Source organism: Daucus carota, chromosome 2 (assembly GCF_001625215.2).
Source record: "Daucus carota subsp. sativus chromosome 2, DH1 v3.0, whole genome shotgun sequence".
Taxonomy (NCBI): Eukaryota; Viridiplantae; Streptophyta; class Magnoliopsida; order Apiales; family Apiaceae; genus Daucus; species Daucus carota.
The window spans coordinates 38,187,895-38,212,197 of record NC_030382.2 but is presented as its reverse complement, the minus strand read 5'-3'; the positions used below and the strand labels follow the sequence as shown (position 1 = coordinate 38,212,197).

General features: G+C 32.3%; 1 protein-coding gene across 2 annotated transcripts; it reads right to left on the bottom strand.

Moving 5' to 3' along the window:
- Positions 1 to 1,163: 1,163 nt before the first annotated feature.
- LOC108209597 (vacuolar protein sorting-associated protein 41 homolog) lies at positions 1,164 to 23,566 on the bottom strand. 2 transcript variants are annotated; one of them, XR_001804671.2, is made up of 20 exons: positions 23,221 to 23,566; positions 17,880 to 18,149; positions 17,617 to 17,796; positions 17,088 to 17,345; positions 15,390 to 15,522; positions 15,220 to 15,310; positions 8,621 to 8,723; positions 7,396 to 7,499; positions 7,209 to 7,302; positions 6,625 to 6,780; positions 6,478 to 6,540; positions 6,235 to 6,300; positions 5,837 to 6,037; positions 3,965 to 4,042; positions 3,759 to 3,878; positions 3,608 to 3,688; positions 3,415 to 3,500; positions 2,317 to 2,468; positions 2,044 to 2,125; positions 1,873 to 1,931 (listed from the first exon to the last, which is right to left on the bottom strand). XR_001804671.2 is itself a non-coding variant. In XM_017380584.2 (19 exons), the coding sequence occupies exons 1-19, from the start codon at positions 23,413 to 23,415 to the stop codon at positions 1,494 to 1,496; spliced, it is 2,799 nt and encodes a 932-aa protein (XP_017236073.1). In that variant the 5' UTR covers positions 23,416 to 23,564; the 3' UTR covers positions 1,164 to 1,493. The 2 variants fall into 2 exon arrangements, 1 of the variants encoding a protein (XP_017236073.1); XM_017380584.2 differs by lacking the exon at positions 2,317 to 2,468 and having other exon boundaries at positions 1,164 to 1,931; positions 23,221 to 23,564.
- Positions 23,567 to 24,303: the final 737 nt, after the last annotated feature.

Sequence of the window (24,303 nt, the reverse complement as noted above, 5' to 3'; positions counted from 1 at the left end):
TAAATAAGTTTCTGTTCATTTCTGCTAAGAAGTTCTGCTGTCACTGCGACTCGATGATCATGTGTATTAAATAAACTGTCATTATATGCACCATTCTCTTCTAACGCCCCTTTAATATAGCGGGAACAAAATTTGTACTATTAATCTTTCCTTAACTCTAATCATGCAAAACTTAAACCATAATCTAAACTCTCTCTTTCACGTAAGCATGCTCATTTTTCTTCGCAAAGCTTCACAGAGAATATGCACTATGGGGGTGTTTGGCTCGGCTTATAAGCCCAGCTTCTAGCTTGTAAGTCAGAGCAACTTAGTCGTACCGTTTGTGTAACAAATTTATAAGGGAATTTCTAACATAAAATAAAAATTATTTCTCACGTATAATTAACTTTTCATATATAAACAATAAATACTTCTTTTAAGTTACGCCAAACAACCCCAATTATTTTTCACTCTCCTCATCCATATTCCTTTCCACTTTTAATTCTGTTTCCAGTTTATCATTCACTCGTACATCACTCTTTCCTATCTAACCAAACTGAGCATCACTATTACCAGGTCAATGGTCTTTACAACAGAAGTACCTATTTCCAAACATTATATTCCAATCAGACATCAATTATCACTGTACTTCTATCACCAACACCAAAACATCAAAAATTGTTTAATTTCAGAAACAAAATATGCACTATAATGATACAGACGCGTATATAATTACGTATATATATATGAACTGAGGTGCTACCAGGTAGTAATAGAGGAAAACCTACTTTGTGATTTATGTCAGTCCCGAGTTATGCAGCCTGACACAGCCAAGTACAAACACCGATTGTGGGTTTATGGTTCTCCTGCAAACGTATACTTTAGTAGTTTAGTTTAACTACTAGCAATAAAGAGTAAAAACATCTTACCTTGTTAATAAGTAGTTATGAGCACTTTTCAATATGGAGGCTGCTGTCAAATGCTCAATAACTGGACTAGTGGATGCGTTCTTAAATTTGATAATGCACGTTTACCTGACTAACAAGAAGATTGACATACCAACACCATCCGTTCCAAAATGCCACCCAATTCACGGCATTTGCTGATCTGAGAGTATAGTAAAGCTCTTGAACTTTCCAAATCAGTTATTATATGATATGTCGGCAGAAGGACAAGATTGCACATAGTTGTAACTTGAATATATATCCTTGCATAGAGTTCAAAAGGAAAAAAACATTGAGCAGAAAGCCCATTCACAAAGTTAACTCTCCATTCTCAGTTATCAATCTCAAAATTGTGATGAGGATTTCACTTGATCAAATTTTACAATATTACGCTCTAAAAGGAACCTTCACCAAATATGTTTTACCAAGACCTAGGATCTGTGTATACTTCTAAATGGGCAAATGTCAGTTAAAGTATATGCTTGAAGGTAAATTAGCACGTTACTGATACTGTAACTTATTATCTATAGATGTCAACCTAGAAAAATCTGTTCAGGTGCGCACATTTACTCAACCTGCAGCTGTAGTGCACAAAATACATCGCATCTGTGGAGCACCTGAAGATATATTGTCATTGTCACTTTCATCAGCATCACTATCATCATATTCATAATACGATACTGCCTCCTTAGAAGTGGCCTTCGATCTTTTATTGTCATTTGCAGAATTGGAAGACTCCATAAGGCAAGTCAGGTGATACGCATGACAACAGTAGAATACTATGATGGACACATTCTGTATAGAGAATGGATCGAAACACACACAACACCTCCCCCCTGCTCGAACTTTTGACTTGACTTCCATATTTTTCATGCTGAGAGATCTTTCTGTCAATTGGGACACATTGCTATCATCCCTTTTAACACGTACTTCATCCTCTTCATTGCTCAAGTAAACAGCACGTCTTGCTTCTTTATAGTATTTAATTAAGAGGTTGATGATATCAGCCTGCAAGGTGCAGGTATTACCGATTCGTTAAGAAATTAAGTAACTTTTTTTTCTCGGGAGGGGAGAAATGGGCAATGCAAAAGAAGTATCATTACTCAGACAATACCAGCACCTTTAGAATATCATTACAGCCATGTCTAAGAGAAGTTTCCGTCCTGTAGTCAGTAATAATTTTGACTAGGTGATCCCTTAGACTGAAAAGCATAATAAAAAATTGATTAGCACATACTTCTGTTATGCTTATAGAGGTTCTCTACTACTCTACTAATAACAAAAAAATATCGATGCTACAACTATAGATACACATATCACACTGATAGATTATTTCTTTACTTGCAAATAAAGAAGGCATATGTAGACAATATGAGACACAAATGAAGCTTACATTTTGCACAGTAGTCAGAGAAAATACAACATCAGCATGATACTCCTATACAAAGACGAGGGTAGAGCAGTGTTGCACAGAACACAAGTTACTTTGGTACGAGTATGGGCGAGCGTACCAAATGTTATCTCCCATATATTAGATACATGGACCTGTTAATCAAATATGATGGTGCATTGCAATGGCAATTTCCAACAATTTTAAAAAAAAATTACATTGTGTTCCTGAAGCATTTATTTGAAAGAAAAAAAAGTGAAAGATTTGATTTCTTTAACTTGGTCCTGACTCCTGAGTAATATTTTCTTAGAGAGAAAGGAAAAGAAGGCGAAAGAATGAGAAATATATTCTTTACCTAATTGTGTCCAAAAATTTCTTCCCACATTTGGGGAAGATTAGGAGAGGAGAATAACCAACTTTTTATTCTTTTCTTTTCTTTCCAATTTTCAGGGACACAGCGCAATACTATTAACTTATAAGAAATTTGTATGTATTGTATAAAAAATTGTACCCTACTAAATATAAAATGCAGTTTAATTTTCATTAATTGTGTCAAAAACTATACATCACTAATTAAGTAAAAAAAAAATTATGACAACTGTTGTAATTAAACACACACACACACATATATTTTTTAATCATATAATATTTTTAATTACCATTTTTTTTGCTAAATCTTAATTTAAAATTGAAGAATCAAATTTGTTTTGACAACCCTACTACACCTATTTATTATCTAATAAAACGTTTAACCTCAGAAAACTCTTGACGATATAAGTAAAGCAACTACTCAATTTATGTCGAATGCATTGAAAAGATTAAAGGACATCAAATGGAAAATTATGCAAAAGTACATTGCAATTGTGATTGGGAACGCAAAATTCATTTTAAATTGATGGATTTCAAATGAAAAGAATTGGGTTGTCATTACAAATTCTCCATTCTATGCTTATGCTGGAATCCTCTGGAAATCAAATAAAAATCCAATTTTTTGTTTATCTAGATATGTCATGTTTACCAAATACCGAATTTCAAATGAATTCCTAAGCTTTCGAACAAGCCATATGAGAAATTATAAGGATTCACTAGACAAACACTAACCGAGGGATCTCTAGACCATTTGGCACCATATTTACAATATAGAGTGGATCGAGGTTCCCAACTGTATGCTCCAACAACATACCAATCTGCAAGTTTAAAATATATGATTATTAAGACGAGCAAAAAGGCAGGGTCGCCTTGTACATCTACTATTATCCCATGCAATTTTATTGCAAAAAGGTTCACACGGTACCATTTCAGGTTTGTGAAGGCACTGCCTGATCAATTCGTCCCAAAGTTCATCGTCATGTTGCATACTCACAAAATCCACTGCCTGCAAAACAGATGCATTTTTTGATACTTAAAACTTCAAAAACAAGACAGATCATATCCAGAGAAGGTACCTCTTCTATATCTCCTAGTTTATTAATAATAACTGCGAGGGCTTGTTTGGCATTTCCCATCCTTCCAAGAATGAAAACTTGCTCCCTCAGCAGGTCTCTACTAAGACAGATCTCGTGTGCCTGAGATCAAATTCATGAACAATAATGTCAACAAAAATAACAGACATCATGAAGACATTACAAATTCTAGTGATGCAGTAACAAACCTTCTCAAGCTTATAATGCTGGCTACTGCGGAAAAAAGGAAGCAGCATCTTTGGATCATAGTCCGCATAGAGCTCAACCTATTACAGTCCATGAATGTACCGTGCATATTAGACAATGTGTGAAAGTAAAAGCAAATAGTAATGCAGGCTATATGCACTGGGTATGGCATCTCTTTATAAAATAAGAGTGATGCCAAAACTTGTATAAAAATTTTAAAAACACAAATGAATACAGAAGTACAGAAGGAAAGTAACAAAGGTTATCTCTTTATAATATAAGAATGATGCCAAAACTTGTATACAAATTTAAAAACATAGATGAAAACAGAAATACAGAAAGAAAGTAACAAAAATTACCCCCACCCCCGGTCTCCTCTTTGGTACAAGACCCTCACACACAGATTATTCTAGTAAAGAAGAGAACAAACTGGGTCTTAGTCAGATTCAAGGTCCTTCTACCTAGCAGTGAACACATACAGATAATAAAACTTGGCCATATAAGTGGTTGAACTCAACAAACCTTTCCCACCTGCCAACGTAAAGTTTAAAGTGAATTAAGTATGTCAATTGTCTCTCTCTCTCTCTCTCTCTCTCTTCCCCAGGCAACACTAATCAGCTTTTATATCAAAGAAAAACTAACGGTAAATTGCTTATAATTACATAGTATATTTCTGTCCTACAACATCTTATTCTCTCCTTCAAGTTGAGGGTACAAATTTCCCTCATACGCAACTACAATTGGTAATCACATCTTATCACCTAGATCTTTATTAGGATCAGTGTCCTCATATATTAAAAAAGTTAATGTTAATATGTGTTCACTTTTGACAAGCTTGGTTCTATCATGGTGAATTGGATGAGAAATGTCTACAGTCGCATTGTTGTAACAATACAACGTTTTATAGGACAGGCATGTCAAATCTCAACAATGTTATACCAATATCATCTACCCACTGCTTCAAAACAAGAACTAGCCACACTGCTTCTTTCTATACCAAGTATCATATCCTATAACTGACATTTTAGTACTAGTGCGTGTGTGTGAAGACATTGTTATTGTAGTTTTGTGAGCAGCAAATGTGCTAGAGGAGGTGGTGGACAGTGGTGACCAGAATTAATATGAGACTGGTACTTATGGATAGGTGAATAGAAGAAAATATAACTGGCAGATATTTAGAGTGGAGGAGCCTCTTGTGATTCCATGAATGTATTTTAGTCACCTGTAACTAATGAAAGAAGTAATACATTTATGGGTCCTTGTACAGCCACAAAAGAAAGCCAATACAGAACCTTAGATCAAGGGAAAAATATGTAATAACTTCTAGACTAATAAAGGTAAGGCTTGAAATAAACAACAAATCCACACAATACACATCAACTGACTATATTCCAGATCACTGATTTTTGATTGGTATGTGAAGATAAAAACTTAGTGATGGCCAGATCTCCAACAATGATACCTAGTTTTGATTTCTGAATTTTTAGATGGAAACTTTGTGTATGTCTCTATATTAAACATAAGTATGTTTCTGCTGGCTTGCACACACAATTATCACAGGAATCATACAACAGTATTTTTATAAATCTCAGATACAGTATGTGAAAGTTTTCAGAAAAAAATGCAGTGGTGATTGTAATTGATTACTGGATTTATAAAAATGGAATCTATTATCTACAGTTCCTAGTGATAGATGGTTACAACAATCACTGAGAAAATAACTTAACCACATTAAGAGTCAAACTTTTATACTATAGAAGCTTCCACTGATGATTAAATGAACGCAGACACAAAATTACTTCAACTTTGTAAACCAATTTATGAGATTTTTCACCAACCAGAACATATGTTTCACTTAATTTCGTTTTATTTACCTGCATATCATGAAACTCCTTTCCAGCATGAGGATTAGTTTCAAATAGTGAATGCAGATACATATGTAAGAAATATCTGGAGTCACAGTTGTTCTTTGCAGCTAAAATTTGGGAAACGACTTCAAACGGTGTAATAAAGTCTCTCTGCTGGACCAACAACGGAACTGCCAGCTTACAATCAATTGTCATCAGTTGCACAACCTGCCAAGAACAAAAGCGATAAATGGAAGAGCATGGAATCACGTGGCAAAGAAACTTCAAGCTATCCGGAAAAACCATAAGGTAACAATTTATATATAATACAGTGCTAAAAGAACTTTCAAGTTCTCTTGCATTTTTACTATTTTGTGAAAAGTTTTTTAACCCAGGCTATTATCGTATATTTTATGAAATCATACCTTTTCATGAACAGCATCATGCAAGTTATGCTTCTCGATGAAGTCAAATATATTTGGCTTCATAAGCTGAAGAAATAGAAAAAATTAATTAAAATAAACAACTTCAGCAAAGAAAAATAAGTCAACCGAAAAAGTAATGTACTTTGTTACACAACAGCAATTGCCTAACATCTCATATGGGTTTTGTATAATGCATACAATTGCTAAAGTGATGTATATTGTAAATATAAAGCACTTACTTACTTCAACATAAAGTGCAACGGCTTTGTCATATTGCTTGTCAATAACATACAACTCTGCCAATGCCTGTTAACACAGCTGAATAATATTATCAGAAGAAATGAGTAACAGCAATATCTATTATAATCTCTCATTATCAATCACAGTCACCTCTTTGAGCGCATCTGTCACAGATGAAGAGTCAATCTGTGGTTCAATAACTGCAATAACAGGCTTAACGGAATATATTACAGGAGGCCACGATTTAATAGTTGACAGTAGATCCTTGTGGAAGTCTGGAGTTGTCGCAAGAGCTACAAGAGCAACCTGTATGACATCGAAGAACCACTAAGGTCTTGTTGTGAGAAAAGAAACTCTACCAGTCTGGTTTTAGTCTTTAGAGTATTGTCTCCCCAACAAACCATCAGATTTGGCTGACGCAAACATGAATGACATTTAAACCTTCCTTACGAATAATAACCTGACGCAAACATGAATGACATTTAAACCTTCCTTACGAATTTCTTCTCCCTTTTGATCGAAGGAAAGATATAATAGTTTACTCACAAATTGTAAATTAGAACACGTGACCCAATTGTAAGTCAGGATTATCATATTGTGAAGAAAATTTTGTTTGGTGTCACTGTAATTTGTTTAACAAATGTCTCAACATTCAGGTGATTTGGGATGATATAGCTAATCTGCATATAAAGAACTAGCAAGGGTATAACATAATCAAATTTTAAGTAATTGACCTCATAAGCCGTATCACGCAGTCTAGGATTTTCTGTTGGTATATATGGAACCAAAACAGGAAGCTGTCTAAGATGAGCAAAGTGGAAAAGCCATCTGCAATAGGTAGCGTCTGTCAAATATTTTATTCAATTGCAATCAAAGTACATGATTCCATAATCCATATTGAAGACAAGTTCAATACATTACCTCTCCCACGCAGAAGTAGAACCCCGTAACAATTTGGGACATAAAGATGCAGCCTCGGCGTATTTTCTTTGAACAATTAGATGGTCAAGATATCTTGAACCAACCTATTGGATATCATTACGTATAAACAAAATTTTCCATAGTTTCAGAAATTGACTAGTTCAGTTATAGCAGCAAACAGCACACTACATAATACAAACTATGAGTTATATATACCACATACACGCTGTGAAAATATTCTTTTCTAGTAGTCCGCAATGGATACATAATTCGTAACAATTTAAAGCATGCAACTCCACATAATATTTGAACACATAAATGCACATATCATATCCATCTTGACACCGTAAGCCAACTAATCTGCCACAACTACACACATCGTAAAAAACTCTGGGAGGGGGTTATGACTGGGGTATGAACTGTATGAGAAAATCAGTTATGATGGATTGCTGAAGAACAATCTAACAACAAAAATAAATAAAAATGTACCAAGTACAATCTCAAGGTTGATCTAGGATAGAGTCTGCCAAACCAAAGAGCATTCTATTAAGTGCATTATAATTTCAATGTAAATGTCATTTCCTACTGATATATGATTGTCTTTGTTACCCAGAATCAGGGGTACTGGTGTTTGTGCAGATCCAAAAGTCATATTTTGACTTTGAAATATTTAGGATTCTTGGACATGGATCAATAATTAGAATGGGAGTGGGGAGTTGGCATGTAAGCTTAAACAAGTAAAACCAAATTTAGACTGATATTGTACATTCATAAAATAGTGTCTACTATAAAAGAAACACTTAATTATGTATCTTTTTTTTTTTTTTTGTCATAACTTAATTATGCATCTTAAAATATAGCATAAAATAAAATAACAAATAAATACAGAAACAAGTCACTGATGGACCATGATTGAAAAATACTTATACTGGAGGCTTCCTGCAAACATTTTGAACTATTAATAAATGTGCTTCTTTTTCTTTTTAGCTATCTGAACCGTTAGGGTTTACTTTCCAGAACCCATTACATGTTTAAACTTTAAACCATTATAATAAAATATGTAAACTATTTTACAATATGGAAGATAGTTTTATGTGTTTTCACACATAAACCTAACAATCTCAAAGATAAAGATACCATAATAGGTTTCCACTATGATGATATTGCCAATTCACTATACATACCAAAGAGGGGTTTGAATGTCATTAGCTCCTAAGAACTATACCTCATCAATAAGTTCACTCCGCCCCTTCCCAGCTTCAACTGCTGCCAAGGCCTTTTCGTGACATCCATGTTGAAGAAGCCAAGATATGTGATCTTCTGCATCCCTAATTATTAGTTACAAAAGTTTGCAGGTTTAATAAATAGTTGCAGCTTAAAAGTTGGAAGAGTGAACAAAAATATATGAAGAAACATATTCTCATAGTAAAAAAAATTGCCCACATTTCATGAATGCTTTTGAAACTAATAAAATAAAATTATCAACAATAGGCAATTCATAAGCAAATGCGCTTCTCCGCATTAAACTACAAATTCTTGTGTTAAAAGGACTTAAATATCATCATACATAACATATCAGCACTATCCCTAACTCAAAAAACCAAATTGGGTCAAAAGAAGCAATATTGATTCATCCAGTCAACGATCAAGAATTGAGAACATTTAGAGGTTGGGGCCCTCGAACTTGAGACCTCTTCTCTTTGGAACTGTAATACCATAGACATCTGAGGATTCTAGGATTAAGTTACTAGTTCTCCAAAAACCTCAAAGTAGGAGGACTAACATGATCTTATATTATATCTGAACAATCCGCCTTACTCGAAAACCATTTTTGTGGATCACTTTGTGTTCATCAAGTGTCTGAATTAAATAAGTATTAGTGGTTAGAGGAATTCAAACTTGAGACCACTCTCCATCAAACTTCATACCATGTTAAACTACCAATTATCCTAAAATGTTAAGCTATTAAGAGGATTTTATTGGTTTTTTTTTTTTTTGTATATCTTAGACCATCTCCAACCCATAACACCATTTTGGTGTGAAAAATACACCAATTTGGTGTGAAAACTACACCAAATCAAAATTTCACTCCAACCCATCAACACCATATCCTACACCAAAAAGAATCTTTTACACATTAAATGGAATATTCTCTCTTTTTAAGTTATTTATATCATTATTGAATTTGTACTTAAATTTTAACATGTTCAATAAACAAGGACCTAAAATAATTATAAATTCATTAATAATTTCAAGAGGACAACTTAATTATATGAATTCCCATGCTCTTCTCATATGTGCTCGATCAAGGCGTTGCGAAGTTCAAAATGAGCTTCCTTATCTTTAATTTGTCGATATCTACTAAGAAAATCTTGAAATTCGTCATCTCCATTTCTTTCCATTTCGACAGCAGCAGAAGATGTTTCCACGTTTATGTACATGCAAATTCAAGTCTCGTTCATCCTCAACTGTCAAGTTGTGCATGATAATACATATGTGAGGTAATTTTAATCATTGTGTATTTTATTTTTAATCAAATCTATTTAAAAAACATATCTTCTATATAAGAATATAAATTTATTGATATTTGGAAATAAATAAAAAACTTGAGTAAAATAGTAAAGAAAGAAAATTTAAAACAATTATGATTAAAGAATAAATAATGTAACATAAAACAACTTTAATGGGACATAGATGGAATAATTTTGTTTTCATTAACATATGTGAGGGTATAGTAGGTATTTTGGAAAACTCCAAATTTGGTGTAAAAGTTGCACCAAATCAATACTTGACACCAAATTTGGTGTCAACCAATTTATTTGGTGTCAACTTTACACCAATTTGGTGTTGGGTTGGAGTGAATTTGACACCAAATTTGACACCAAAATGGTGTTTTGGTGTTGGGTTGGAGTTGCCCTTACGCACCCCCAAACCCCCTCAAAAATAAAAAAGCAATTACAAGCTACTTAAATGTTAAATGAAAAAAAAATCAATTTTTGGCAATTTATACACACGGATGCCTAAAATGCTTAAAGTTCAAGGATTCAGAGATAGCCTAGTTGCAAAGGCTCATCCCTCTTAGGCTTCTCAACAGGGCGGGGAGAAATATGACCAACCCCTAGCCCACCTAAAATTAAGAATCCCACCCTTATATATTGGGATAAAGGCAGCTATGGTATATATATAAACCTAGTGTTTAAAGACCTATCCTGCCTTATATAATATTACATTACGAATAAATATAATGACGTAAAAAGTATAAATCATTTACATACTTACCTTTGATTTATTATAAAAAAAATTATCCACACATTTATTAATTAAATATAATATTACGATTTAGTAATATTTTAATGTCAATAGTTGATATAGTTTATTTTAGAATATTTAGACTTTAGAATGAGGCATTATAGATATGTAACTCATGCCTAACTTTGCGTAATAGGGCTACATGCCAGTTAAAATAGGATATAAAGCTGACGGGGAAGTTAACTTCTGCCAAATTTAAATATGAGGCATGGAGGGAATGGGATTAACAAGGTCACCAGCTCTAGGTTTCACTCTCTCCTCCCCTTTTTACTAAGGAAACAATGTAAACTATTCAATAGAATGCCTATATTTTGAATCCTAGCCTATGGTTACCAATTTCTTTACAAGAGTAAGACAAATTTCCTAGTCTGAACAGACATATTTTAGCAATCTCTTTTGAGCAAGAACTCAAAAGAAGGGCATACAACTTAGAATCATGAGAGTTGTAAGATAATCAGTTAATCACACGACTTGACATATTAACATTTTCCTTTGTTGTTCTACAAAAGGTACACAGTTGTGAAAATACAACACTAGAAAGACTTGAGCGGACTATGATTATAACAAAAGCACATCTCATTTAATTTATCAAAAACAAACACACAAACTTTTGGCTGGTGAAGTTACAGAAAGGATGTTAAATATATTTAAAAGTAGTGTTAATGATTGAACATGTGATGTGCATGTGCTAGAGGATGTCATGATGATTATAACATTTGCTTATTGTTTAATATATATATATATATATCTATACTATACTATTAAAGCCGAAACATTAAAAGTTTGGTCGGTCGGTACACGGGCTTTTATACGGACTTTTATAATTAGCGGACTTCAAACAAAATTAGTGGGCTTCAAACAAAATATCTATCTATACTATACTATTAAAGCCGAAACATTAAAAGTTTGGTCGGTCGGTACACGGGCTTTTATACGGACTTTTATAATTAGCGGACTTCAAACAAAATTAGTGGGCTTCAAACAAAATATAAACAAATCAAAACATAAAACAAATCTACGATCAAAACATAAAACAAATATAAAACATATTTACTATACTATTAAAGCCGAAGCATTAAAAGTTTGGTCGGTCGGTACACGGGCTTTTATATGAATTTTTGTAATTAATGGGCTTCAACCAAAATTAGTGGGTTTCAAATAAAATATCAACAAATCAAAACATAAAACTAATATACGATCAAAACGTAAAACAAATATAAAACCTATTTGACTATACCAAAACTAAAGTTAAACCTTAAAAAATACTATATCTATACTATCCGAAACATTGAAAATTCCGTCGGTCGGTACTTGGGCCGAAATATGGGCCCATCTATATAATCAATTATCCTTTTAACTAAAATATATCATCTTTTTATATTTTCTAACTAAAAAATCTCAATCTTCTAGAATAATATCGAACAATATGGTAATTCAATTAAAACATATTATCTTTTTCAGAAAAATACTACACTATTAAAGCCGAAACATTAAAAATTTGATTGGTCGGTACGCGGGCTATTATACGGACTTTTATAATTAGCGGGCTTCAAACAAAATATAAACAAATCAAAACATAAAACAAATATAAGATCAAAACATAAAACAAATATAAGACCTATTTGACTATATCAAAAACTAAAGTCAAACCTTAAAAAATACATAGGCATCTATACTATCTATACTATCTATACTATACTATTAAAGCCGAAACATTGAAAGTTTGGTCAGTCGGTAATTAGGTCAAAATACGGGCCTATCTATATACCAATTATTCTTTTTAACTAAAATATGTTATCTTTTTTTTATATTTTTTAACTAAAAAAACTCCATTATCTAAAATATCATCAAAAAATATAGTAATTACCTTTTTAACTAAAACACATCATCTTTTTTATATATTCTAACAAAAAAACAGATCTTCTACAATTAACACGGGCTACATATATCATGATTTTGTTCTCACAATAATATTAGTTTACTATATTATTAAAACCGGAACATTAAAAGTTTGGTCGGTCAGTACTTGGGCCAAATTATGGGCCTACTTATATAATCAATTATCTTTTTAACTAAAAAATCTATTATCTTTTTTTATATGTTCTAACTAAAAAAACTCAATTTTATAAAAATAATATTGGACAACATAGCAACTACTCTTTTTAACTAAAACACATTATCTTTTTCAGAATCCTAACTAAAAAATCGATTTTCTAAAAATAACACATGCAACATTCATATAAAAAAGATATTATATATCTATATTATACTATTAAAGCCGAAAGCCGAAACATTGAAAGTTTGGTCAATCGGTACCTGGGCCAAAATACGGGCTTATCTATGTACCAATTATTCTTTTTAATTAAAATATGTTATCATTTTTTATATTTTCTAACTAAAAAAACTCCATCATTTAAAATAATATCGAGAAACATAGTAATTACCTTTTTAACTAAAACACATTATCTTTTTTAAATTTTCTAACTAAAAAACGGATCTTCTACAATTAACAAGAGCTACATATATAAAAATATATTATTCTATATAATTTAATAAATAACCTGTGATATTTTTCAAACCAAAATACATTAACATTATTTTTAAATACACTAATGGACTCACTTTAAAAGTAATATTATAAATCTATGATATACTATTATACTGTTAAATTCGAAACTTGAAAAGTTCAGTTAGTCGGTAGGTCAGTCGAGTTCGGTGAGCCGGTTGGTATTCGACCCACGAACCTCCTTAATTTATAACATGTTATAATATATTTTTTTATTATCTATTAAACCAAAACATTTAGGTTAGTATGATGGGTCGGTATTTGGTTTTACGCGTCTTTTCAACTTAATATTTAACATACTATATTATTAATTATCAATAACGAAATATTAAAAGATTGATTGATTGATTTATATCTAATTTTATAAATCTCCTTAAACTATAACATGAAAAAAAAACGTATTTTAACATTCTGAGTAAAATATATATGTTCGACCTAATTTTTTATTAGCCATTTGACGAAATTAGCTATTAAGAATTTATCATCTGTTAAATAAAATTTTTTATTTAATCATATTATTCTATCATAATTTTATTCCCACAATAATATTATTTTGAATTAAAATATATACGATAAAATAGCAAATATTATAACCGCCCGTGCATTGCACGGGTTATAAGCTAGTATATATATATAGGCAAGTGCTCAAATGAGAACCCCAACCAATGTGAGATATGAGATCTAATCTCAGCCATGCATTTTTATCCCTTAATTAAATCACAACCACACATTTAAATTTCTATTTTATCCTTCATCTCTTTCATCCACCACTCTACCCCACCCCTACCACCACCCATCCACCACCAACACCACCTACCACCATCACACACCAACCGCCCCCGTCGTTGCTTCACCTCCGGCAGTCACCTCGCCGGAACACCACCACTAGTCTCTCTCTCTCCTTCTCCTTACCGCCCCCCTCTCTCAGCACGTCGCCGTTACCGGTACGGCCTGAGTTCCGGCCATCCCTTCTCCTCACGCCTTCATCTCTCTTCGTTGCCATCGCGATCTTTGTTAATTTGTATTGATTTTTGATCAGTTTGACTTTCACTCGGTGATTATGTGGCGGTGGTTGTGTTTAGATAGCAGTGGTGGTGTGAAGATGGTGGTGGTGGCGGAGGAGGCAGGTGTGATGATTAATGGTGGTTGTGGTGGAGGATTTTGTTTGATTATGGTGATTTTTATTGAGATCTGGTGATTTCTGCATGGATATGGTGATTTTCAGGCGGTGGTTGGTGGTAGTGGGCAGTGTGGTGACCTGAGGAGATTGTGGTGTGGTGGTTTGCTTCTGGTGATTTACTTTTGCAGCGGTGAGTTTTTACTTCCGGTGGCCGGAGTTGGCGGTTGCCGGAGGTGATGGTCGAAATATGAAGAAGATGAAGGTAGGTGATGAGGATGTGGGTAAAATTAATGAGTGATAATGGATGTTGATGGGATTTTTGAATGAGTGGTTAGGATTAGATCTCATATCTCACATTAATATTGGTTCTCACTAGAGCATGACTCTATATATATATATATATATATATATATATATATATATATATATATATATATATATATATATATATATGGAATTTATAAATTTTTCATGAATTGTCCCAAAGTTTAATTCTAATTTTGAAAGGGTCCAGGAAGATTGATTTTTGATATTTGGAGCTACCAACTTTCAAACTTATCTAGATGTTCTTACCTATTTTGTTTTTGTATTAGTAGAAGATCATAGGAATTTTATATATTCTAGAAATTTGGTTCGGATTAGTTTGTTATGGTGATTGGTGATATTCAGTTGGTCATCAAACAATATTTTAGTATCAAACAGATATAAGCGCTAAATGATAAATGCACTAAATTACCTTGTGGTGGTTAATTAATTTGAAGATGTCATACTGTTTGATTGAAAACCACCTAAATAGGAAAGTGTGTAGAAGGTGAGAAAATATGGTTACCTAGGCTTTGCGATAATCACATCCTTTGGGGATACAATATAATACGATGGTTCATCACCAGCTGCCCACTGACCCCCTGCATAACTGCTCCCTACATATAAATGCAATGCAATATTGTTATTGATGATTCAATGCATATAACATGTGTGTGAACTGTGAAGTTGTTATACCCGAGAATGGTGAATGAGCAAGGGAGTAGTCTTTTGTTTTATAATGCTCAAATCCATGCACAGGTAGTGCATCTGTTGCAAGCTCTTCATTATTCCATGTGACTACACGCACTTCTGGTCTCTGAGCATTTGCCTGTCATTAAAAAATCAGAATTTTCCAGTCTTAGTGGTAGTCTGGTTACATATAGGTATTTGCTTCCTATAGGGAGTTATACTTCCTTGGTATATTAAGTTCCTAGGAATTAGAAAAATTGTTTGGTTGAATATATAGGAAGTTAAATCAATGGGAAGTGCAAGTAACCAAGGGAGAGGTGGGTAAGTAACTTCCCATGTTTTGTGGGTATTCACACTTCCATGGAAGTTACACTTCCTTTCTTTTTGTCAAGCAAAAACCTTTATTTTGCATACTTCCTGAGAACTTCAACTTCCTGAATATTAACATGTCAACCAAACGACCTCTTATATTGTAAATAGATTATTTAGTCTTACATAACAGAACAGTTTTTTTGTAAGTTCTACATGCTGAGAAATATTTTTATCATCAGTCAGTGAGACCCATAAAAAGCAAAGTGGTATATCACATTTAAATGGTGAATTGTGGAAAGAACAGTACTACCAGTGGATAGCAAAAATGAAAAATAGAAAATGCTGGTCAAAATTGGAGATATTCATATACAAAAATCTTGAAAGAGTTTATAGAATGATACTAAGAAAGAGTCTCAAATCCTATACTTTTTGCTTAAAAGTTAGTTCCTATCTTTGTAAGGGGAAAAAAAGAACTCTCTACTATATGATGATTATGTATAAATATTTAATCTGCTAAATATCAGGTGAATTGTATAGAACACTGTCAAAGAATTTAGAAGCACTAAATAGACTGCTTTATAATGGTTCCATTTCTCAAAAAAAGAAGAAGAAGAACCCTCTACTATCTGATGATTACGTATAAATATTTAATCTGCTAATTTCAGGTGAATTGTATAGAACAGTGTCAAAGAATTTAGAAGCACTAAATAGACTGCTTTATAATGGTTCCATTTCTCAAAATGCACATAATGGAGTGTTGTATGTTGCATGCAACTTCAATTTTTAGGGCTGCTAGCTGTAAATGTTGTGCAGAAGAATGACTTTGGTGCAGGAAAGGAAGAGGAGTGATTTAGTTCGGTGTAACTTGTAGGGATCAATGAAACAACATTAGGGAGATTCTCTTCATCAAAACAATACTAACCAATCAAGCAGTAAATCATTTCTTAAGGGGCAAAAAAAAATGTTCCCTCTGTCACTCTCAATTCTTTACACTTTTTTGCATTGCCTGACACGCATTTTAAGGCGCATATAAAATATAATTCCACAACTTTTTTCTGAAAATTTTCTTTTTTGTATAAAAGTTTAGATAGTAAACTTTTATTCAAAAGAAAAAACAAGTTCAGAATAATTTACCAAACAATATTTTATGAGAGCATTAGAATGTGTGCCCAACCCCCGTCCCCCAAATGTAAACAATTGAGGGGGACGGAGGGAGTACTATTTTTGCTTATGGTTGGCATATTGCAGAAATTTAAATACAGGATATGTTTCATTTTAAGAAAAAATAGCAAGACAGCCTGGTTCCCTAGCATTTCAATGTGCTACCTTGGTATAATATTGGAAGAAGAATTTGTTGCCACTCAAGCTAAATCCAGACAGAAATATGAATACCTGGCGCAAAGGAACAGAGTTACTAAATTCCTTTTCTCTGTCTTCTTCTCCTGGTATATAAGCTAGAACAACCAAATTATCACCAAAAGGTGCAACTCCTGAAACGTAATAGCCGGTTTGAAAAGAAGCGACAATATCAACCTTGTTCATATTAGACATTATATGCCTATATGGCCCACTGGTGGTATTGTTTTGATTTGCTCTTATCAATGCAATTTTCACAGATGTCCCCCAACCAATTACCAGGAGGCTGTCATCCTGTATTTGATATGAACAAAGTGAGCAATAACAATAAAGAGACATGATTATGCAATATGGTTTGGAAAACACAAAAGTATAAATCTTAGATCCCTAAAAAAGCTTTAATCCTATAGTATAACGGCGGCAAACTCTAATCCTATATTATAACGGCAGCAAGCTCTAATCCTATATAATAAAGGGAGCAAGCTTTACTCCTATATTATAGCGGCAGCACTTTCCCCCTCCCAGCCAATACAGGTGACACCATTACATTAATCCTTCAACTCACCTGCCAAACTAAGTGAGGGAGAAGAATCTCAGGGAATGGGCTCCCGCGAGGTCTTTCAATAAAAGTTATACGCTGATTGTTAGCGCTATCATAAACCTTAACTCCTGCATCATTAGCCCAAGCAATCAAATTTGTTCTCCATTTCACTGCATGAATAGGACCTTCACCAGAGTGAAGAATCTGAAAAATAAACAACATTGTTTTCAGGAACCAGATCATTACAAAAAAGAGGTACGTGTTTACATTATTTAAGCAGGCCACACCTGGTCACCGTAGCCAATCCACTTTTTCGTGTTGATATATAAATGGCCAGCTAAACCACCAGCCACAAATCTTCTAGATGATTTTTTTGCAAAATATGGGTCTACAGCAATAGCCTTCATTGGGCGATAATAATCAAACTTCAGTTTCTCTTCTGTAAAGAGACTGTTTATGATTACTGATCCATCATCTGAACAGCTACCAATATATTCGCCCTCTACGTCAAAGCAAAGATCATTGACAGCACCTGTATGTGCAGGGTACTCCTTCACCTATAGATAAAAAATTAACTTGAAAGAACAACAAATGCAATGTATTCAATTACTCATTTTAACTCTAAAGTTTCACGTATCTGCCATTGGTGTCACCAGATAGATAACATAATTGTTAGTTTGCTACAGACAAGTGTTAGGTACAGAACTCTAATTAACAAAAAACATTAGATGGTGAAGCCGGAACTGTACTCGCACAGACAGTGGTGGATCTATCAGGGGGATGTGGCATCTAATCTTACTTATAACTAAAATAGAGGACAAGCTATACATGTGTCACTCTCTCATTTAACTTGGACACATGTCATTTTCTAAATTTTTGATGTACACATGGGATCTCTTCCTTTAAAGTTGATGCTCATGTGTCCTCATTTAATTAATTCATGGTTCCTTTCCACTAATTCTCTCTCCTCTTATTTATAAATTCCACTAATTCTCTCTCCTCTAAAACATTTTAGCTTACTTATAACTCAAACAAAAGACAAGATATACTTTGTGTCACTCTCTCGCTCAGCTTGGACTCATGTCATTTTCTCAATTTTCAATGTACACGTGGCATCTCATCCTTTAAAGTTAATGCTTATGTGTTCTTATTTAATTAATTCATCTCCTTTTTCACTAATTATCTCTCCTCTTTTTTTTTTCCAAACACCACTAATTGTATTTCCTCATTTTTTTTATAAAAAAATTCACTTATCTCTACTCTTCATTTCTCATTTTCTTATATTCTATAATCTTACTTATAACTAAAACAAAGGACAAGCTATACATGTGGCACATGACATCTCTTCCTTTAAAGTTAATGTTTATGTGTCCATATTATATCCTTATATATAATAAGCTTAAGGAGGATAAATTGGTTGTTTACTATAGTACCGCACAATAAATACAAACCATAAGATCTTATTCTTTAATAAATGGTTAAAATTACATAATAACAAAAAATATTTGTATATTTATACTTTTGAGTTTTGATGCTTTAAATCAAATAGAAGTAGGTTTGTAAATATGATACGTCTCCTATTCCTTTTATATTCTAAACAAAAGATAAGGAGGTTTTGTAAAAATCAAAAAAGTAGTTTTTGCAATTAGAATATGACTTTTATTCTTTATATGTTCTAAATACCACAGAATAAATACGAACCATTAGACTCTATTGTTCGATAAACTGTTAAGATTACATAATAATAGCATGTATATGTATAATATTTAAATAAAAATATAATTTATACTTTTGATATTCTAAATCATATAGATGTAGGTTTTGTAATAAACACGTCACTATACTTTTTATGTTCTAAATAAAATTAAAGGAGATTTTGTAAACAGAATATAATGATTCACATAAAATTTATAAGTCTTTTTGTCTTTCCTGTTTTTTGTTCTAATTGAAATATAATTGGTAAATCAACACCAAATCTTTTTTTTTCACTATAATGAAAATCTCGACTTTAATCGTATATACATTACGTATAACATATTAGTAAGATAATTAATAAAGTAAATCACATAATAATATATTATATTAGATATAATAAAAATATGTTTTTAAAAAATATTTGTAAATCATACAAATTATTAAAATAAATATTTTCAAAAACTATACTTGCAAGACACGGGTTAGAAGCTTTTTTCATTAGGTAATGCTCCTTTTCCACAAATATTCTCCTCCTTTACAAACATCACTAATCGTTTTTCCTCATTTTTTTTCAATTAAATAATCTCTACTCTTCATTTCTCATTTTATTATGTTCTTTTAATATATCGTATAAAAACACTCATTGATTTTTTTATATTCTTAAAGTAATATATTCGTTTTTTTATGTAAATTGGTGTTATACTATTTTGCTTATATATTATGTTTGTATGTTAGATCTATAATTTTATTAACCTATTCAAATTACTATGAAATATAAAATCAAATATGTAATTAAATGTCTAAATTATATCATGTTTCTCAAGAAATAATAATTAAGATTATAAATTTGATATATATTTAATATACAGATAAAAGTTATTTGGAGTCCCACTGTTTTTGGAGTTCCCGGAGTCCCAATCCTAACCCGCCATTTCATTCTCATCTAATGGTTGTAGTTTAATTAGAATTTTATAAAATTTAAATAATTAACTACTTTATCTTTCCAAATTAAGCGCTCACTCATCACTTCCACGATTGTGGCGTCAGTTATTTTGTTGCTGAGTTTGTGGGAGAGATATTATCCTGCCATTTGTTCTGCAACCTTTTCAGTGGTGCGTTATTTCTTTCTCTCTTTGTTCTGCAACGACATTCTCCATCGGACACGAACAACATGTCTAACAATGAAGAAGATGCAGTTATGGTGATCACTTGTGGATTATAAATCATCATACTTTCATTGGATGCGTGTCTCATGGTCAATTAAGTTATCTAAATTTGTGAAACATTTTGTTTGACAATGTTCCACCAGTTTTGATTATATGCTATGTGTTAAAATGCTGCCAATGAATGTGCAGTAACGGAGTTGTTATTCTGCATTTTGTGTTCATATACCGTCTCCATTATACTGTCGATGTCCTGCACACGCCGATGTCCTGCGAAACATTTTGTTTGACAATGTTCCACCAGTTTTGATTATATGCTATGTGTTAAAATGCTGCCAATGAATGTGCAGTAACGGAGTTGTTATTCTGCATTGTGTGTTCATATACCGTCGCCATTATACCGTCGATGTCCTGCACACGCTGATGTCCTACGTCTGGAACTAAGACCGAAGAACGCTTTTATAGTGTACAGTCGAGCAAGGATCTGCAGAATAGCAGGCCCAGTTTATTTGAAAATCAAAACTGCTGAGCCAACTCAATCCCTTGTTATTAGTAGTTGGGCATCCAAGGATGTTTCGCAACTTATGTGTCGGGATATTAAAGAGTTCTTAAAAATCAAAATAGATAACTGCTTGTGTCCTGCAAACGTAGGATGGTGATATGTCCAACGGTGTTAAGATGGGACTCCAAGGACTCTAAAGAGAGTGGGTTTCTGAGGAACCCAACTCTTAATATACATATACATATATAGGGCATTTGTAATAAGAGATCATGAAGGGAAGATAATCGAAGCAAGATCAAGTTGCATGAGAGGACAGCCCAACCTGGATTTAGCAGAAGCGCTTGGTATTAAGGAGGTATTAAGTTGGGTTCAGGAAAATGATTACAGAGACACAACTATTGAATCTGATTGCTTGCAGGTGGTTCAGCCAATACACAGCTCTCTTTCTTGTTGTTCATACTTGGGGAGAGTTATTAAAGAATGTTGAGACATACTTGTAAGTTTGAGTCATAAAAACATATGTTTTAGAATTGTTAAACGGTCAGCGAATAGAGTAGCTCACTACTTAGCGAGATACAGTTGTTCCATTACTGATCATGTTTGGAGAATGGGAGATGTCCATTCTGAATTTTATCATGTACTCTTGACTGATTTACGTGAATAAAATCTGATCATTCCTCGGCAAAAAAAAAAAGAAAGAAAGAAAGAAAAAACAAAAAAGAACACTTTAGAATCGCATATAGAATCTCATTTAAAACTTGAATTAAATTCAAATTTTAAGCTAATTAACCTTTTATTATGAATAATAATAGTATCTAACATGTTTAACAATAAATATGAATTAAAAATAACATGATTCTATGTAATATTAATCGTGCAAAATATATATACATGATTCTATTCTGGATTATATAATTTTTCATATTAATAATTTGGATGAGTTTGGATGTTAAATTTCATATATTATGTTTAATTGGTCTTTAGTTATGAAATTATAATCTTAACAAATCATTTTTTATGAAAAATAAAATTTTATGAAAGTGTTCTTTGTTATTTATCTTGAAATAAATAAATAAATATATTATAACCGAGCATCCGTCCGGGAACTAATCTAGTACAAATTAACATGGTTTCCTATTGTCCAAAATAGTATAGCCGCCCTCTGGTTAATATAATTCTTCAAATATTAAGGTATTGAAATTGTTTATCATTGAAATTTATATGATAGGGGTGAGAAAAAATTGAAATAAAAATCCGACAAACCAATCCAAAACAAGAAAAAGAAAAACCACAAAAATCCCAAAAAAAAGAAAAAAGAAATAACGGCTGGTTTCAGATTTAGGTGAAAGCCCCACTAAGTTTAACTTGACTGCTATAAAATCTAGTTTCGTATATAATATATTAAATCCTATGCTAACTTTATAATTATTAATATTTGTTTTACATAAATATTAGTACTATAAGATAAGATATTAACTTCAACTATATATTATATGGATTGTATTACTATTATATAAAATAGGTAAACATTCTCTTTGCATTTTTTATCTCTTCTCAAGGTCATTTTTTTAAGAATTGTAGATTTATGAATTTAACTTGTGACTATTTATTTTATGTCTAGAATCACTAATAAACACATCATCCTTAAAAAATATAAAAAATAATACAAAAAATAGTAAAAACCTGAAACCGAAAAAAAGGTAACCAAATTTGCAAAACCTGTTATGAACAGTTCTGTAATGGTTAATGACCGATAACAATCCAAACCGCATGTGTTGGTTTGGTAATGGTTAATCTTATAAACTACCACATGCCCACCCCTTTATATGTAGCTAATATTATTCCAAAAATCATGAAAACATCATTCAAAATGAATAGTACATTCTAATACTCCTTACAACCTCAACCTCTATTTTAAACTCAAATACTCCTTATTCTTATAAACAAACTAACAAGCCGAAAAGAAGACATGTGGACTAAATTCTTTAGACAACAAAACTGGTGGAAATTTTTATGTGTACGGGGAGATTAACAACTACCTCTAGCAACAAATTGTATAATATAAGATTGGCCACATTATCGACAACGAAATTTACGAAATAACCATTACGTTTTTCCGATTTCTGATACTGTATTTATTACTTGCACTATAACAATTCACAACAGAACCTAACCACTAACCGACAATTCTACTAATATTCAACCACGCATACAAATAATTGTATAAATTATTATGAATTAATAAAGGAAGATATAATAAATAAATACCTGATTACCGAGAAAATCGAGAATGTGAACGGTACCATTCCGAGTGCCGAGGGCGATCATGCGGTCGGCAACGGCGAGACACGTGGCGGCATCGTTTGATAGAAGTGAGGGCACGCTACCGCCCATCCTCTGATACTTGAGCCTCGGCTCGTCCTCTTCTTCTCCTTCTTCGTAATCTGAGTTTTCTTGGGACATCGTGTGTGTGATTTGAGTGACCGGAGAGCGAGAGCGCGAGAGAGAGAGAGATCTGTTGTGTTGTATTCGGAAGTATTTTTTGAAAAAATATATATATTTCTTTATAGTCTCTCCATTTTACCGTATAAAATTACAAATTGCATTTCAACCATTCAAACGCAAAATTGAAATTTGAGTTATTCCAAAAAAATGAGTACACTTTCTTATTGAATTCAAATATAGGAAATACAACATGAAATATAAGGGTTTTTTTTTCCAATTATTAGGACATTCTTAAAATGATTAGTCATGTTGGTCTTATTCGTAGATAACACTAATTATTTTTTATTTTTTATTTTAAAAGAAAATTTTGATTTCTCTCCCATTCTACATTTTTTATTTTAATCATATTAATAATTGTTTTCCATGAATCTTTAATTAAAATCACCATTTTCAATCACCGCCACCATCGCTGATCGTTATTACTAAATTCGATCATCAGCGATATATATCAATGAGGATTATATATATTAATGACTATATTCGCTTTCGGTCACTTTTTCCGTTATGATATCTAACGGTACCATGATATTAATATTTTACATAATTAAGTATTTAACTGAAATTTTTTGGTCCAGTATTTCAAATAAAATTTGATATATTAATACTAATGATTTTACTCAATTAACTTACAAAATAATGTACAATAACAATTTTGTTGGAGGAAAATTGACGAGATATCTTAAAATACACAAAATTAGTGTCATCGACTATTTGTGAAAATCTAGAATTAAGAATCTTATCTATTGTAAAGCGATAAAGCGATAGATAGCAGTTGATTGTGTTAGGCCTTGCTCCCGAGTTTTTTTAGAAAAGAAAGTAAGTGAATGCAAGTGAAAGCAAAGATGC